Source organism: Oncorhynchus masou, chromosome 15 (genome assembly GCF_036934945.1).
Source record: "Oncorhynchus masou masou isolate Uvic2021 chromosome 15, UVic_Omas_1.1, whole genome shotgun sequence".
Taxonomy (NCBI): Eukaryota; Metazoa; Chordata; class Actinopteri; order Salmoniformes; family Salmonidae; genus Oncorhynchus; species Oncorhynchus masou.
In genome coordinates, this window is record NC_088226.1 from 10277016 (window position 1) to 10294084 (window position 17069).

Consider the following 17069-nt stretch of genomic DNA (forward strand, 5'->3'; position numbering starts at 1 on the left):
AACATGAAACTCATAAAGTGAAAAGTTTAAGACATATTTTGGTGGCAATTCAAGCACGCATTCCATTAATTGTGCTTTGAAAAACAAAAGAAACCAACTAAAGCATGTTTGTGTCTTTGACATGTAAAAAGAAAGGGGAATGCCCACAAACTGTTAAGAATAGATGCTCCTTGAGTTTTAGTGTAGCGGTATTCTGACCACAGCAGGTTTTTGTCCGGCTTAAGTGATTACAAAGTCAGTCCTTCCACAGTTTGTTTCTTGACAAGCAGATGTGAAGACTATGCGAGTTCACCAGGCAGCTTTTGGAGATGCCAGCCAGTGCACCAAATCGTGGCCTACTATGTGGAGCTGGAGAGAGTTGAGAGACTTATAAGAGAATCACTCTGGGCTGTGGGGTAGCTGTTTCAGACGAGAGTGTCATTCGGAGCGAGAGCCATATCTTCATGACAAACACAACTTCCTAAGAAATGTTTTAAATGGATGAGGGAATAAAATAGACAGGAATATCAGCTAATGGTCAAAGCCCGCTCTCCTTTAAGCTTCCAGTGGGCAACAGTTAGGAGGAGACATCATCCTCTCCAGAATGATACTACAAGACAAAAGTACTCCATCTGTGCTATTGCAGTCCTTTCTTCTCTCTCTTTTAAAAGTAACTGTCCAGCTTTTCCAGATTTCTATGAAATATGACCTATAATAATGAATTACAATGAGTGAAATAGTTTTCCTTCCTAAATGTTTTAATGAAGTTTGTTAAAAAGCAGCTTTTCTGTGTTGGAAGGGTGTGGGTGTACACCAACAACAGAACGATGTGGTCATCAAAAATATTAATGTGAGTAGACCGCCAAATGGCCAGCTAATCCTCCTCTATGAGGAAATAGTGAGCATTTTTGAAACTGTCTGTTTGAGATACAAGCTTGTAGGTGGGTTTTTATAATGTTTTATTTTTTGTTTTGGCCACAAATATGGGTATAGGATGAGTTAACAACATTATTTGGGTATACAGTGCATTTGGAAAATATTCAGACCCCTTGACTTTTTCTCCCCACAATTACATTACAGTCTTATTCTAAAATGGATTAAATAAATGTTTCCCTCATCAATCTACACACAATACCCCATAATGACAAAGCAAACAACATATTTATTTTGTTTTGTTGCAAATGTATTAAAAAATGTAAACAGAAATACCTTATTTACATAAGTATTCAGACCCTTTGCTATGAGACTCAATTCAATTGATTGGACATGATTTGGAAAGGCCCTGCCAAGCCGCACTGCTTCTTGACACACTGCTCACTTAAACTGGAAGGCAGTCGCACAAAAGTGTCGGGGGAAACACCGTACAACTGGCGACCAAAGTCAGCATGCATGTGCCCGGCCCGTCACAGGAGTCGCTAGAGCGCAATGGGAGAAGGACATCCTAGCCGACCAAATCCTTCCCTAACCTGGACAACGCTGAGCCAATTGTGCGCCGCCTCATGGGTTTCGTAGTCGCGGCCGGCTGCGACACAGCCCGGGATCGAACCTGCATCTGTAGTAAAGCCTCTAGCATTGCGATGCAGTGCCTTAGACCGCTGTGGCTCCGAATGCACTGTAAGTTAACAGAATATTAACTTTTAAAAGTGAGATTTTCACTGGACAATTACTTTAAGACATGTGGACGGTACGAATCCCTGAAAAGTGACAGCGGAGTTGATCAGTGAACTCTCTGGAGTTTGACTGGAGAGCTGCTCTTGGGTATATAACATTTCTCAAACCGTCTGTCTGCTGGGACGAGCTGTCATTCGTTACATGGGAGAACACCGCAATATGGTTTACCCCCCCCCCGGGCGAGACTTCAAAGTGTTCAGAGCTCATATACTTCCATCATCCTTAGGCCAGAAAAAAACTGAAATCTGGCATGAGAGCTACAGTAGTTGTCTGGGCAAGAGTAGCCACACTCCTCAAAAGCTAACAAAGAACTATGTGCTGTTTCAAGGTCCCTTGCTTGAGTTTAGCTGGAGTTCAACTCCTTCCAGGGGTTTAAGGAGAGGTTCTGTGAGGTAGACGTTGCCAGAAAACTGATTGCAGCTTGAAGACAACATAGTCCTGTCATGTAAAAACACTGCTCTTGGAGTGGGTGAGACAATTCTCCTCAGGATCCACTAAAAAGTGATACCTCCCCTCGCTTTTGAACCAACCAATGTGTTTACTGAGAGGACTATGAAAAGGGTTACTTGTTGTCTAAGGAAGTGTCATTCTAGGATTAAAATTGTTCCTGAAGTTAGAACAGCATGGAGACGTCTTCCTGGTGGATTGGCACATGCCTCCATGCTCCACTCTAACCAACACATTTTAAGGTGACAAATCCGGTCTGTCATCTTTGCTCTCTCCTAGCTTCAAGGTCTGGCAACGACATGTGAGAAATCTGTTTAACACTCCCAAGATAACATATTTAGTGTCTATTCCCTGCAATAGCACTACCTCTTCATGGCTGAAGAGCTGAACAATCACAAAAAAGGAGATCTGAATGCCAGATGTTGCATTTCTATTTATAATGGTGAGATATTTAGAGACAGAGAATTGGGTTAAGAACCACTTTCTGGCATGCAACAACAATTTACATAAGCCCGCCGAACAGCGAATACACTGGTGCTTCAAGAGTTGAACCAGTAGGCACTACTACAAAAACAACTGCTAACAATGCTATGTCCTTGTTCTCTCCTGGCTGTTCCTCATTGGATGGAGATGCTAACTCTGCCCGCCAGCTGTCAAGCCCAGAGAGAACCTCCCCATCGCCCCAGAACACCAAAGGACACACCTTCCATTAAAGCTTATGCTTACCATTCCCTTTGGTCTCCTCCTGGAGCGCTCAAAGGAAGCCAATGAGAGGAGAGGAGTGTGTAGGTTAGCGGATGGGGGCAATACGAGGGGAATTAATAAAATGGTGTAAGTGCATCATGGGCGTAGAAAATCCCTCCAGGGACAGATGTGACATTTCTCAGCGGCAGCACTTTCCAGGAAGAGAAGGGGCTTTACAATACCCTCCTCTACATGGGGCTGGGCTGTCACTATGATGGATTCATAAATCCTGCTAACGAGATTACAGAGTAAGAAAATATGTCAGTGAGCGAGCGGTCTGCACAGCACGCACTGGCCGGCCGAGAAAAGGGTCACGTGTGCAATCGTGCATGTGCAGCACTCGTTTGTGTGTGAGAGGAGGATATTCCTTATTTGTGACTTCTATAGTCAAGACATAGTTGAGAGATGGATTAAAAAACCAGTGTCCCTGAATAAATATGTCAGCATAGGTACATGGAGCACAGCACATACTTTGTCATATGTCGTGCATCTCTTCAATATAGCTGGAAGAGCGTGGGTTGAATCCATAATACACCCTAGGAGTAAGAGTCTTGTCTTGATCATTCATTAACAGGAGCTGGTGGGGTTGAATAGATTGCACAATTGGAACCTGCCATCTGCACTGGGCTACAGGATCAAATTAACCACGAGACATGCTGAACGCCAAACCCAATGTCTTGAATCCTAAGAAACAACATTATGACAAAAATAAAGCACTTCATAAAAGCAGACGTGATGCTACTGTACCGCAAAAGCAACTCCACTTCTTTGATCTAGCATTGCTCATTCACAATGGCAGCTGAACAAAAAATGGCAGTGGTGGCCAGCAAATCTATCACAATCCCATCTACACACCTCCGCTGTCACACACTGACCCATCATCTCCGAGAGGCCTGGGATGTGAGCCGCGGTAACACATGCCCCACATTCCATTACTGAGCCATTAGAGGGCGAATTGCCACACGTGAGGTGGCTACGAGGTGAAGCATCCTGCATTGGGTCATCCATCAGGCTAGTTGACTGAGGGTCACTGCCATATTGTGTACTGGACTGCACAATGCCATAATGGCCTCAGTAAATGCAGTATAAACTCGCTCACTAGCATACATGCTACAGTACGAGAGCAGCGCTAACAAGCGAGTAGTCAATAGCGCCTGCTTGGTGATAGATGGCAAGTGCAGACGATTAGTCCACTGCTATTGTTGCGGTTATTATCCAATTAGCTGGCATGCTTAGTTGGGTTGACGTACAAGAGCAATTTTCACCAGCATAAGACATTCAGCGGGAATAGCTCTGGTAGGTCATATTACAAAAACAATAACGATGGCAGGTCATATTGAACAGCCCCGGGCTGGTACAATGAGTCATCATTTATGGGGTATTGCAGGGCTATGTAAACAGAACACAACGATAACCATAAGAAACGGATGCTGTGACAATGACATAGACGCTCACTTAAATAGCAATAATGTTTACAGGAAACAAAGAGGAAGAAAAATTATGGAAAAATGGGCAAACCTATTGACTTTTATGATTGGGCATGAATAGCGCACTGTATGACTTCAATAGGACTTTAGAGGCCCGTTTCTATGGTTTTCTATCTCCAATAGGGTCGCTGGGAAAGCAAGAGTAAATAGTTTCAAGTTTAAATACCAGAATATCTACTGTACTGTGCATTTTACAGATTTAGTTTGTACAGTGAGAAGACTAATTGAAGACTACGAGACCCTTATGGATCAAAGCAATAAGGTGAAAATTAGGCAATACTCCAGAATATAAAAAGATGAAAGATGAAATTGTGATAAGACCCCAGTTGGGTATGACCTCCACAGTGGCAAAATGACCAACACTAGCTAGGTTTCCATCCAATAGGCGACAGATTTTCATGCAAATATTATAAACTCTGCATAAAAACAATATGCACATTTTCCTACCAGAGATGTTTCCATCAAATTGACTTGTGGCAGATAAAAGGCTGTGCGCAATGCCGTAGTACACATACAAATAACTTTTGCAGTTAAATACCCATATACCCAATAAAAAATACAAGTTAAATGGAGTTCTATTGCATTTTCAACTTTACTGATGTGTTTCCTAAAATGTGTTATATAGCGAATGTTCCCACGTGCGCGCTAGCCAACAGCTTGCAGATACAGTGCGGGTATAGCCTACAGGATGAGATTATTAAGAACCAAAGAGCTTGGTTATTTTTATTTGTCAAACGGCAGCCAAGCATCGATGATCATGTCACCAGAATATGACCCTCAATATTTATTGGAAAGAAGCATCAAGCTCATCACCTTGCACTTTCACCACCCTGTCAAGTTCATCATAACTTAACTCATCTGTTGCCTAATAAATTGCCGAGTCGTAGTGGGAGGACCACAACATATCATTTGAAAATCTAAGTTTACTTCGATATGATGGTTATTATATAAAAATCTGCACATGAAAATGTGTTTCATCCTCCATTTCTCACGTAATTAACTTTAGACATAAAAAGATCCCATTTTGTCTAGCTTATTTTGTTTTGCCGACATTTGGAAAGTTCACCGACAAATTTCTTTTCACGACATGTACTGAACTTGCATAAAAAAAGTTGGATGTAAGCCTGCTTACTGGGGCGGCAGGGTAGCCTAGTGGTTAGAGTGGTGGACTAGTAACTGAAAGGTTGCAAGTTCAAATCCCCAAGCTGACAAGGTACAATAAAAAAAATCTCTCATTCTGCCCCTAATCCGTCATTGAAAATAAGAATTTGTTCTTAACTTACTTGCCTTGTTAAATAAAGGAAAAATAAAAACGGTCTGCATTTCGTTCTGTAGAGCACATTTCTTTCTTATCTTAACCTCCTTTGGGAAAGTCTTCTTTACATTTGGACATTTGGTCAGTCCATTGCTGATAAATCTGAGATGTAGTGATGGAGATGGTGTAGTGTGATTAGTCTCCCCAACGAGGACTGACTGTTCCTTTACGTGTGTGAAAGAGTGACAGCTGCCCGTGTCCCCGAGGGTGCCACTGACTTCCATCCTCCGCGTGGGTTCTTCTTATGTAAGTGGTTTCTTTGACAACTGAGAGGTGCCTCAGAGCGTGTCCTGAGTTGCCATGACCGCCCACACCGGTTCTGTTTGGCTTTGGCTTGGCTATAGGATTTCCCAGGGGAATACACCTGTGGGTTGAGGTGGTGGCTTCTCCGAATGTCTATTGGCTATAGTACATTTTCTTGCAAAGGCCCAGACACAAGTTTGTTTTCTTTAAAAAAACACACAAGTACACACAGTCAGAGAAATATACATAAGACATGCAACAAACTAACATGCAATTATGCAACCATGTGTATGTGACAAATAAAATTAGATTTTTAACATATTCAAATAAAAATCACGGCATCTCCTCACACACAGAGTAAGAGAGAGATAGAACGAGAAGAGAAAAGCAGACTTATGGGAAAGGTTCTCACCCTTTAACTAAATCCTTCCCTCAGTAAAGCTTGAGAAAATAAAACACACATTTCTTCCGTTCTGCATGAATTGTTGACAAACAACCCCGGGAGAAGAGGATAATCAACTTTCCATTCAAACCAATCCTCAGCTCTGAGCAGAGTCTTTCCTCTGCTCTCAAACTGAAGCCTAATTTGGTGTCCCTTCACAGATGAGGTGTGACGTGGACACAGAGGGGGTGAATGAGAGAGCGGGAGAGAGAGATAGCGGAGTACAGCATGTTTAATGGCAATCACCTGACAGGGGAGGCGAGGGAGGAAGTAGCATCCCTCCAATCACGTCATACCCCCCAGGCTCCCCAGCCGGTGATGGAGGGAAAGGTGGGTGTAGAAAGGAACTCGTCCTCTAAACATTCCTTTATTTCCAGAGCCTGCTGTCATTAGTGTGGTGGTTAGTGTGGTGGCGGTAAAAGAGTATGTGTTTGTACAGGGCATGGATAAATGAGGGGGAGACAATCAACAAGTATACAGAGCCTTCTGAAAGTATTTATTGCACGTTGTGTTACAGATCGAATTAAAAATGGATTAAATCATTTTTTCCCCCCTCACCCATCTACACACAATACCCCATAATGACGAAGTGAAAACATGTTTATACATTTTTGCAAATGTATTGAAAATGGAATACAGAAATTGAATTTACACAAGTACACTGCTCAAAAAAATTAAGGGAACACTTAAACAACACAATGTAACTCCAAGTTAATCACACTTCTGTGAAATCAAACTGTCCACTTAGGAAGCAACACTGATTGACAATAAATTTCACATGCTGTTGTGCAAATGGAATAGACAACAGGTGGAAATTATAGGCAATTAGCAAGACACCCCCAATAAAGGAGTGGTTCTACAGGTGATAACCACAGACCACTTCTCAGTTCCTATGCTTCCTGGCTGATGTTTTGGTCACTTTTGAATGCTGGCAGTGCTTGGAAGTGCTCTCTAGTGGTAGCATAAGACGGAGTCTACAACCCACACAAGTGGCTCAGGTAGTGCAGTTCATCCAGGATGGCACATCAATGCGAGCTGTGGCAAGAAGGTTTGCTGTGTCTGTCAGCGTAGTGTCCAGAGCATGGAGGCGCTACCAGGAGACAGGCCAGTACATCAGGAGACGTGGAGGAGGCCGTAGGAGGGCAACAACCCAGCAGCAGGACCACTACCTCTGCCTTTGTGCAAGGAGGAGCACTGCCAGAGCCCTGCAAAATGACCTCCAGCAGGCCACAAATGTGCATGTGTCTGCTAAAAAACGGTCAGAAACAGACTCCGTGAGGGTGGTATGAGGGCCCGACGTCCACAGGTGGGGGTTGTGCTTACAGCCCAACACCGTGCAGGACGTTTGGCATTTGCCAGAGAACACCAATATTGGCAAATTCGCCACTGGTGCCCTGTGCTCTTCACAAATGAATGCAGGTTCACACTGAGCCCGTGACAGACGTGACAGTCTGGAGACGCCGTGGAGAACGTTCTGCTGCCTGCAACATCCTCCAGCATGACCGATTTGGAGGTGGGTCAGTCATGGTGTGGGGTGGCATTTCTTTGGGGGGCCGCACAGCCCTCCATGTGCTCGCCAGATGTAGCTTGACTGCCATTAGGTACCGAGATGAGATCCTCAGACCCCTGAGACCATATGCTTGTGCGTTTGGCCCTGGGTTCCTCCTAATGCAAGACAATGCTTGACCTCATGTGGCTGGAGTGTGTCAGCAGTTCCTGCAAGAGGAAGGCACTGATGCTATGGACTGGCCCGCCCGTTCCCCAGACCTGAATCCAATTGAGCACATCTGGGACATCATGTCTCGCTCCATCCACCAACTCCACGTTGCACCACAGACTGTCCAGGAATTGGAGGATGCTTTAGTCCAGGTCTGGGAGGAGATCCCTCAGGAGACCATCCGCCACCTCATGTCCAGACGTTGTAGGGAGGTCATACAGGCACGTGGAGGCCACACACACTACTGAGCCTCATTTTGACTTGTTTTAAGGACATTACATCAAAGTTGGATCAGCCTGTCGTGTGGTTTTCCACTTTAAGTTTGAGTGTGACTCCAAATCCAGACCTCCATGGGTTGATAAATTTGATTTCCATTGATAATTTTTGTGTGATTTTGTTGTCAGCACATTCAACTATGTAAAGAAAAAAGTATTTAATAAGAATATTTCATTCATTCAGATCTAGGATGTGTTATTTTAGTGTTCCCTTTATTTTTTTGAGCAGTGTATATACACCCCAGTCAAAACACCTTGGCGGTGATTACAGCTGTGAAGTCTCTAAGAGCTTTGCACACCTGGATTGTATAATATTTGCATGATTCTTTTAAAGCTTCAAGCTCAGTCAAGTTGGTTGTTGATCATTTCTGGATAGCCATTTTCAAGCCGATTTCAAGTCAAAACTGTAACTAGGCCACTCAGGAACATTCAATGTCATCTTGGTAAGCAACTCCAGTGTTTTTTTGGCCTTGGTGGTTTAGGTTATAGTCCTGCTGAAAAGGTGAATTTGTCTCCCAGCCTGTTGGAAAGCAGACTGAGCAAGGTTTTCCTCTAGGATTATGCCTATAATTAGTTCTATTCTGTTTATTTTTATCATAAAAAACTCCCAAGTTTGACAAGCATGACAAGCATGCCCATAACATGATGCAGCCTCCACCATGCTTGAAAATATGAGTGCTACTCAGTGATGTGGGACGGCAGGGTAGTGGTTAGAGCATTGGACTAGTAAGCGAAAGGTTGCAAGTTCATATCCCCGAGCTGACAAGGTACAAATCTGTCGTTCTGCCCCCTAGGCCGTCATTGAAAATAAGAATTTGTTCTTGTTTTTTTTACATTTTACCCCTTTTTCTCCCCAATTTCGTGGTATCCAATTGTTTATTAGCTTCTATCTTGTCTCATCGCTACAACTCCCATACGGGCTCAGGAGAGACGAAGGTTGAAAGTCATGCGTCCTCCGAAACACAACCCAACCTAGCCGCACTGCTTCTTAACACAGCGCGCATCCAACACGGAAGCCAGCCGCACCAATGTGTCGGAGGAAACACCGTGCACCTGGCTACCTTGGTTAGCGCGCGCTGCCCGCCACAGGAGTTGCTGGTGTGCGATGAGACAAGGATATCCCTACCGGCCAAACCCTCCCTAACCCGGACGACGCTAGGCCAATTGTGCATCGCCCCACGGACCTCCCAGTCGCGGCCGGTTACGTCAGAGCCTGGGCGCAAACCCAGACTCTCTGGTGGCACAGCTGGCGCTGCAGTACAGCACCCTTAATGACTGCGCCATAACAAAGGGGTTAAATACTTAGATTCTAGACATTTCAGTTTGACATTGTTGATGAATTTTTAAAAACATTTCTAAAAACATCATTCCACTTTGACATTATTGGGTATTGTGAGTAGGCCAGTGACAGTCTCAACGTAATACATGTTTTATTCAAGCTGTAACACAACAACATGTGGAAAAAGGGGTATGAATACTTTGACGGAACTGGATGTCTAAATCCAGCAAAAGAAGCGTGCGTTGAACCTCTGTTGTCACAGTAACAATGTGGGAGGCAGAAGATTAAAGGACAACAATTAGAGAGTAAACAATGCTGAAAGCTATAGCCAATGGCAGGCACAGGAAGGAAGGTGGGAAGAGAGAGCCGGGCAAAGATGGTTAACTAGAAAGACTAATGTGGTTACCAGGGGAACATGACACCCCTCTTTTCTCAGTCTCTCTCGTCATTCACTTTCCTCAAGCACATAATCAGTCTCATAGCAATAGTTTACCTTTAGGGATTATTCCTAATAGAGCACCACTGAGTCGAGAACATTCAAGGCAAAATCCCAATACCATTTTTCCTTAGGTGGATGGGCAACAGGAAAATGGGGACAACAGCATAGCTACATGCGGAGGCTCGCCCCACCTAAATTAGACTAAGGGGAAACACTGCCGCGCTCCAGGCACCCAGGCCTGTGTTGGGTGTGGTCTGGCAGCTTCCAGGTGAGTAGAATGGCTAGGCTACACGGCGACACCATAGTGACTGACTGCCACCAACAGCGAAAGCACTCAAGCGGTCTGCGCCGCATGCCTATTGACTGGCTGCCAGGCTCATAATTGAAATCTCCAGCCCTTATTCCGTTCAGACACTGTTGGATTAGCTAACCCGGCCGCTCCACTAATTGTGTCCGGGAGAGTAGTTCTCCCTGTCTCCTCATCTCTCTCCACCCACTATCTCTGTACCTCACACTCGCTACATGTCTTTCTTTGTGCTCTCATTTCTCTCTCTTGAGCTCTTTTAGATACATCCTCTGTGCATCCATCCTTCTTCTCTAGCTTGAAGTAATCAAACATGAAGTAAAAATGAGCTTCAGCTTGGTTTTCACTGATTCCAGTCATGTCAGGTGAGTGGTTATAAGATAATTCATGGAAGGGAGGTAAGAAAAAAAATGTTTTTTTTTGTCAAAACAATGCTGTTCTATCTCGATTCTTTCTCCTCTGTGTGCATCTCTGTGTCAAAACAGAACCACAGACAAAGCCTTTAATTCAATCATTGGGGTCAACTTCAGGGGCTAAGAAGTCAAAAGCCAATATTCAGTCCCTGGCAGGAGGCATCTTTCCCATTGATTGCCATCATTAGCGTGTCTGAGCACGCCATATAGCCAAACCCTTTTTGTTTCCAAGATGAAAAATGCGGGAATAATGCCTCGAAAACATTTCAGTGTGAGACGGATAGGAAATCCAATTGGCTATCAGGATCCATCCATCTCAGCTGCCTGCTGGTGTCCAGTGAGAGCTGCTCCACTTAAAACCTAAATCAGTAATCACTGTTTAATTTCCCTCCCTAACAGGCCTGACCCAGGACAAAGACATTAAGAGATGATATTATCTTAAGTCCACCAGAGCATATTGGACACGCATGAGAGAATAAAGCTAGATTTGATATGGACGCATGGGAGGTAGTTTGAGATAATGCGCTTTGAGAATATGACTATGTTTGTCAAACACAGAAAGCCATAGACAGATAAACAGACCTTGAAAACAAGGCAAAATGAAACCCCTAACAAAGGCTAGGGCACATAGGATCATTGTCCTCAGTTTAGCCTAACAAGACCATTTCAAAACATTCCAAACGTCAACAATCCCTATAGATACAGGATAGTATATGTACAACAAAACGGCTTGAACAAATAAATACCAGATGAAATGAATGATATCTGTGACTGAGCAATCAGGTCACATACTGTATGTTTATTAAACAATCAAATATACATTAGTCAGCAGAGAAAGCCTTCCAAGCCATAACAATCCTAAAACAGTATCAGTTATGATTCAGGCAGCTACCATTTCACACACACACTCACACGAGCAGACGAGTGGGAAAAGGCTACAAGCAACACACAATATCACAGAATTATTTTTTTATTTAACTAGACAAATCAGTTAAGAACAAATTCTTATTTACAATAACGGCTTACCCCGGCCAAACCCTAACCCGGATGACGCTGGGTCAATTGTGCACCGCCCAATGGGACTCTGACTTGTGATACAGTCTGGAATCGAACCAGGGTCTGTAGTTACACCTCTAGCACTGAGATGCAGTGCCTTAGACTGCTGCGCCACTCGGGAGCCCCCATGACATTTACAAAACATAATTGAAAACAAGTCATTGTAAAGAGGGAGCGTGTTTATGGGGGAAAGCCCAACAGAAACAACAGTTTGGAGTGGAACAATGAGTCTTGCAAAGGGGTCAGGAAAAAATTGAGATGTTGGGTGCCTGCCAATACCTGGTAGATTCAGAGGAAGCGGAACAGGGGGAGAGAAAGATAGAGAGCTAGAGAGAGAGAATGTTGAAATTATAGACATATATCCTGTATATTAATATTCAAATCTGTGTCCTGCTCCCCTTCCTCCAAATACACGTCACACCCTTCTGTAACACTCTCGCACATTTGTTAGTGACCTCTATGAGCATGGTGAAACACCCTGACCAATCACTTCATAAGGTGGACAATTAAGAGTGCTTGCAACATTCCCACCACATAATGATCCACTGGCTGTCTCACCCTCTCTGAGGATGGATGGAAGAGGGAAAAGGGAGAGTGATAAAGAAAAAAGTGAAAACTCAGACTAGTACACCCTGGTGGCCTGAACAGAGAACTACACTGTGAGCTCCATATCTTGGTGGAGAAGCTGTATTGAAAATAACTATCCAATTAGAGCCTTTCATCTTCACAAGCCTGTTGTGGTCCTCGCCTTTTTTGATGGCCAGCTTGTGAAATGGTGGCCTGTTACCATCTATGGGTCAGATTTCAGAGACACGCCTTGTTATGTTATCTGGGCCAGACAGTGTCGAGGAGCGATGTCACAGTCGGCTTACCAGCCTCTAACAGCCACAGCTTCCCGCCGAGATGTAACATTATGCGTTTCCCACAATGCACCCTGAACTAACCAGGGGTGGGGTAAGTGATTTAGGGTTATGGGGGCTAAAAGGGAGATGTGCCTACTCCACCCCCATTATGTTGAATGCTTATTTGTGAGAAGGATGGAGGATTTGACATGGATAACTTTTAGGCTTCTTGAAAGCCTCTTAACTATGGCATTGCATGGAGATGAATAATACTGAGGAAAACAAGAACTAACAAGAGCTTCTCATGGAAATCCCTCACTTGAAATACCTGCACATGAAAAACCAACACATAGCTATAATAATAATAATTATTACTTTAATAGGTACTTTTATAGTGCTTTTCAAGGACCCAATATGCCAGTCTCTTTGTCACACACTTTCCCACCTTTCAGTCATATTACGATGCACCCTGCATAGACAAATACTCTCACCTCACACATTCACATGACATGCCATTCCAATCTCTCTCTCTCGCACACACACACTTCATTTTCTCATACAGTCCTATCTCTCGTCCTCGGAATTACACACAGCCGCTCCCCTATCGCAAACACCCTGGCATTAACCATGCTGGTGGGTGGGGGGTATGAGTTTACCCCAGTGGAATGGTAAAGCAGTGGGGTGCTCAGCGAGGGGGTGACAGGTCCTCGTTCACCCATTGGGCCTTATCTCAGGACCATAATGAGGAGTCAGCAGGGAGGTAAAACCAGCCTTATGAGGACAGGCGTCGTACTGTATTGTGGGGACAATTCTCAGATAATATGAAAGTGTTGTGATATAAGCAGAGCAGCCCTCTGTGAATCTAATTGGTTCATCTTCAAAGGGGCCGGGAGCCACAGTGTGCTATTTGAATAGGATGAACTGGCCAGAAATGGAATTCAGTTTATTGTGACATGTCTGACTCCTGAGACCCTGAAAACAGTTCAAATGGAGTTAGAATCAAGTGGGAGATGTCGTCAGCGTTAAGCAACCATCTTTTCACCTTCAATACCAAAAATACATGCAGCAGGCACAAAACAAGGCTCCTTGATACTTCTCGCTTTGTCCATGCAGTAGTACTGAACTAAGGACAGCAGGAAGTTTGTTTATGCCAAACCTCCCCTCGTGAGTCTACAGACCAAAACTGAACTCGGACCAGTGGTTGAGTAACTACCTGGGAGCCTCTTGGTGGGCTGCAGTCTCATGTTGAGGGCCTGGTGGGAGAGTAGGGGGGAGGAGGGCAGCGAGCGTGACACGCCCTCCATGATACGGATGTGCTGCATGCCCTCGGTCACCGGGAGAGGAGGCCCCCCGTAATCGCCCTCAAATAGCCCGTCACCCTCTGTGGAGCTGCCACCTAGGAAGGAGAGACAGAGGTGTCATATAGTCATTTATACTACATTCCCACACACAGACAGAATTTGTCATTTGAAATCAACTACTGTTCACAAGAGACCTAAAACCAACACATTGACATATTACATTATCACCACTCACAATATAGTGCAGACACACACACATCGCTCGCTGACACATTTCATTAACAGCACACTCAGTATCATCTCCGACTGTGTCGACACCTCCAGTTTTAGACATGGTTGAGGCTGCAGTCTCACCGTACAAGCTGGTAAACCTCTGCAACTGTCATCCTAGTGTTAAAGGATGGGTCCATTTTGTTTCTCTCAGACAAGCACCTGCCTGTTGTCTGGTAGTGAAACAGCAGGCTAATTAGGATAGGGTAGAATAGCACAGCCACTAGGGATGCTGGAATGTCAGAAAATGTGGAATGAAAATGTCAGCTGGAACATTCAATAGCTCTGACTGTGCCAGATATCCAAATATAAGAGAAACTGATGATCAATAAAAATGTATCCAATTGATCAAGAATAAAGGCAAAGACTGAATGTGGCATTACTCTATCCTCCCGCTCCTTCTTTCTACAGCACACTAAACGTTTCCCCTGGCAAGAGCAGGTAGCCTAGTGGAAAGGTTGCTGGTTCGAATCCCCGAGCCAGCAAGGTGGAAAAATCTGCTGTTCTGCCCTTGTGCAAGGCAGTTAACCCCCCAACAACAAATACTCCCCGGGCACCGATGACGTGGACGTGGATTACGGCAGCTCCCCCCGCACAACTCTGATTAAGAGGGGTTGGGTTAAATGCGGAGCACACATTTCGGTTGAATGCATTCAGATGCGCAACTGACTAGGTATTCCCCTTTCCCTAACGTACTCACAGTACTCCTCAGTCAAGAAGCACCTGAGTGCCACCATGTCAGGTGACAGGCACCTCAGACAGGGACACTGGCTGATGACACCAGCATCAGTGTGTCACTGGCAACCCATGTAACACAGCACAAGGCCACACTAATGAACATGTATTAGAAGACAGGGAGAGGGGAAGGTGGGTCGCAAGGTGAAAACAGGCTGTCACAGACAATTCTACACAGAGGAACAGCAGTGGATTATGGATTATGTTTTAGCAATTTGCGTCTGTTGATGTTTTAATTGTGTATGATGTGACTAAGTGTGTGTTCACCCGTGTGTCTGTGTTCGACTGTGCTAGATGTCTTTTCAGACTTTGTATGAGTCATCCTGCATACAGCATCAGCAACCTGCCACTCCCTTCCCAGCAGCCTTAATGCCATTCACCTTCTCAATCTATGGCTGGATCTGTGCCTATTGGCCAACTCTAATCCAACTGCTTCTACATCACTAGGAGGAGTGGGTATGGTGAGTGGGGCTGAGAGAAAGGGGGTAGGGGTGGTGTTAAGGGGGTGAAATGCCTTTCTGGGCATTTCAATTCACAGCCAATTAAACTGATAATGTTATTACTGTGCTGCTGTAACGAGATATTACAGCAGTATATTTAAGCACAACAGGCCTCCCGTTACGTGTCCCCACCTAGCCCTCTGGCCCCTCAGAGACAGTATATCAGTCCCTGTGCCCGAGGCCTGAGGCAGAGGAGGGGGAATAAGATAGGGATAATGCCGCTGCGCCCTTCAATGTCATGAAAGGTAATCTGCCAGCCAGGGGAATTTGCAGTGCTGCAAAAGTGTAATAAAGAGCATAGCTTTAACCTTATGGGAGCCAAGTGTATCTTACCGGTATGTAACAGCAATGACTGTCTCTCTAGGGTGATGGAGTTAAAGGTATGGAGACATCCACAGATATGGGCGATGACTGTATGTACACTACACCATGCTGAATGTCCATGTTGACAGCACTACATAACCACCAGATGAATTGATACAATAGACCACACCATCACAGAGATACAACGATGAGCTCCACAAGTTGTTTTCTTTGAGATCATACTGTAGATTATGAGCAAAGTGAGCCATGTGTCTCGAATGCACAGTGAACAGGGGAGGGTTACGACCCTGACAGAGAGCGAGAGAGAGAGAAAGAAAGAAAGAGGGAGAGAGCGAGAACTGTCTTATTGTTTGAGCTCCGGTTGCACTCCTCCGGTTATGAAACAGTAGATGGAAAGGAAGGGAGGAGTGGAAGAGCAGAGGAGAGGAGAGGGAGTTGTGGCCATCATGTTCTGGTATTTAAGGCTGCTACTACTGTAGATCTCTTCAGTACATCTGCATGGGAAGGTAAAGTAACAGGGACCACATGCACACACACACACACGTGCATCAGATGGTGTCAGACAGGAAGCTGGCCTGTTGTGTTTAACTCGTCTACTGAACAGCTCGGCCTCCAAACAACAGATGGACCGAGCGGACGGATGGCCAGTTAAACAAGAGGGAGGGAGGGTCATGTGGTGTGTGTGTGTCTCTGTGTGAGAGTGAGTGACTGAAGTGAGAGAGACATAGAAAGAGATGGGGGAGATGGAGACCACAATTTTCACCATATGCCCATGTCCGCAATTAATATAATCACTCTCTAACTTTACTGCGGAGGTAAAATGTCACACCCTTTGGCTCCACATGGAAATGCCTTCTGGAGCATCTCACACAATGTGGAAGAAGAACCTTAACCACCCGAATGGATGAATGCCGAGACATGATAGGAAATGCACCCCGTCACTAAATGACTTCAGAGTCCCAGGCAGGCAGCTCTAAGCCTGGGAGAGCGCGGAGGGAGCAGACTAATCACCAGTGAGAACTGCCACGAGGGAAGGAGGTAAAAAGTGTCACCGGAGCGGAACCGCAACCGACTTTGTGAAGGAATTCATACGTTGCTTTGATCAAAAACCCACCACACAAACGGCAAAGCATGTCAGGGGAAATCGGATTTGCGGTATGACAGTGTGATAAAACACTAGCTGTGACGGAGGTGTTTTCTGTCCCCTCAGCGAGATCAAAGAGACTCTAGAGTGGTGTGGCAGGAGAGCTTTCCCCCTAACAAATGGTCCAGGATCAGCTATATTA

The 17069-nt window shown here is 44.9% G+C and overlaps 1 protein-coding gene across 3 annotated transcripts in view; it reads right to left on the minus strand.

The window, feature by feature from the left end:
• The window catches only part of LOC135555575 (protein TANC2-like), a 138780-nt gene that overhangs the window by 32382 nt on the left and 89329 nt on the right, over positions 1-17069 (minus strand). For all 3 annotated transcript variants that reach the window (XM_064988131.1, XM_064988129.1, XM_064988130.1), the window contains one exon: positions 13867-14049. In XM_064988131.1, the coding sequence (XP_064844203.1) occupies positions 13867-14049 (183 nt within the window). The remainder of the gene's footprint in view (positions 1-13866; positions 14050-17069) is intronic.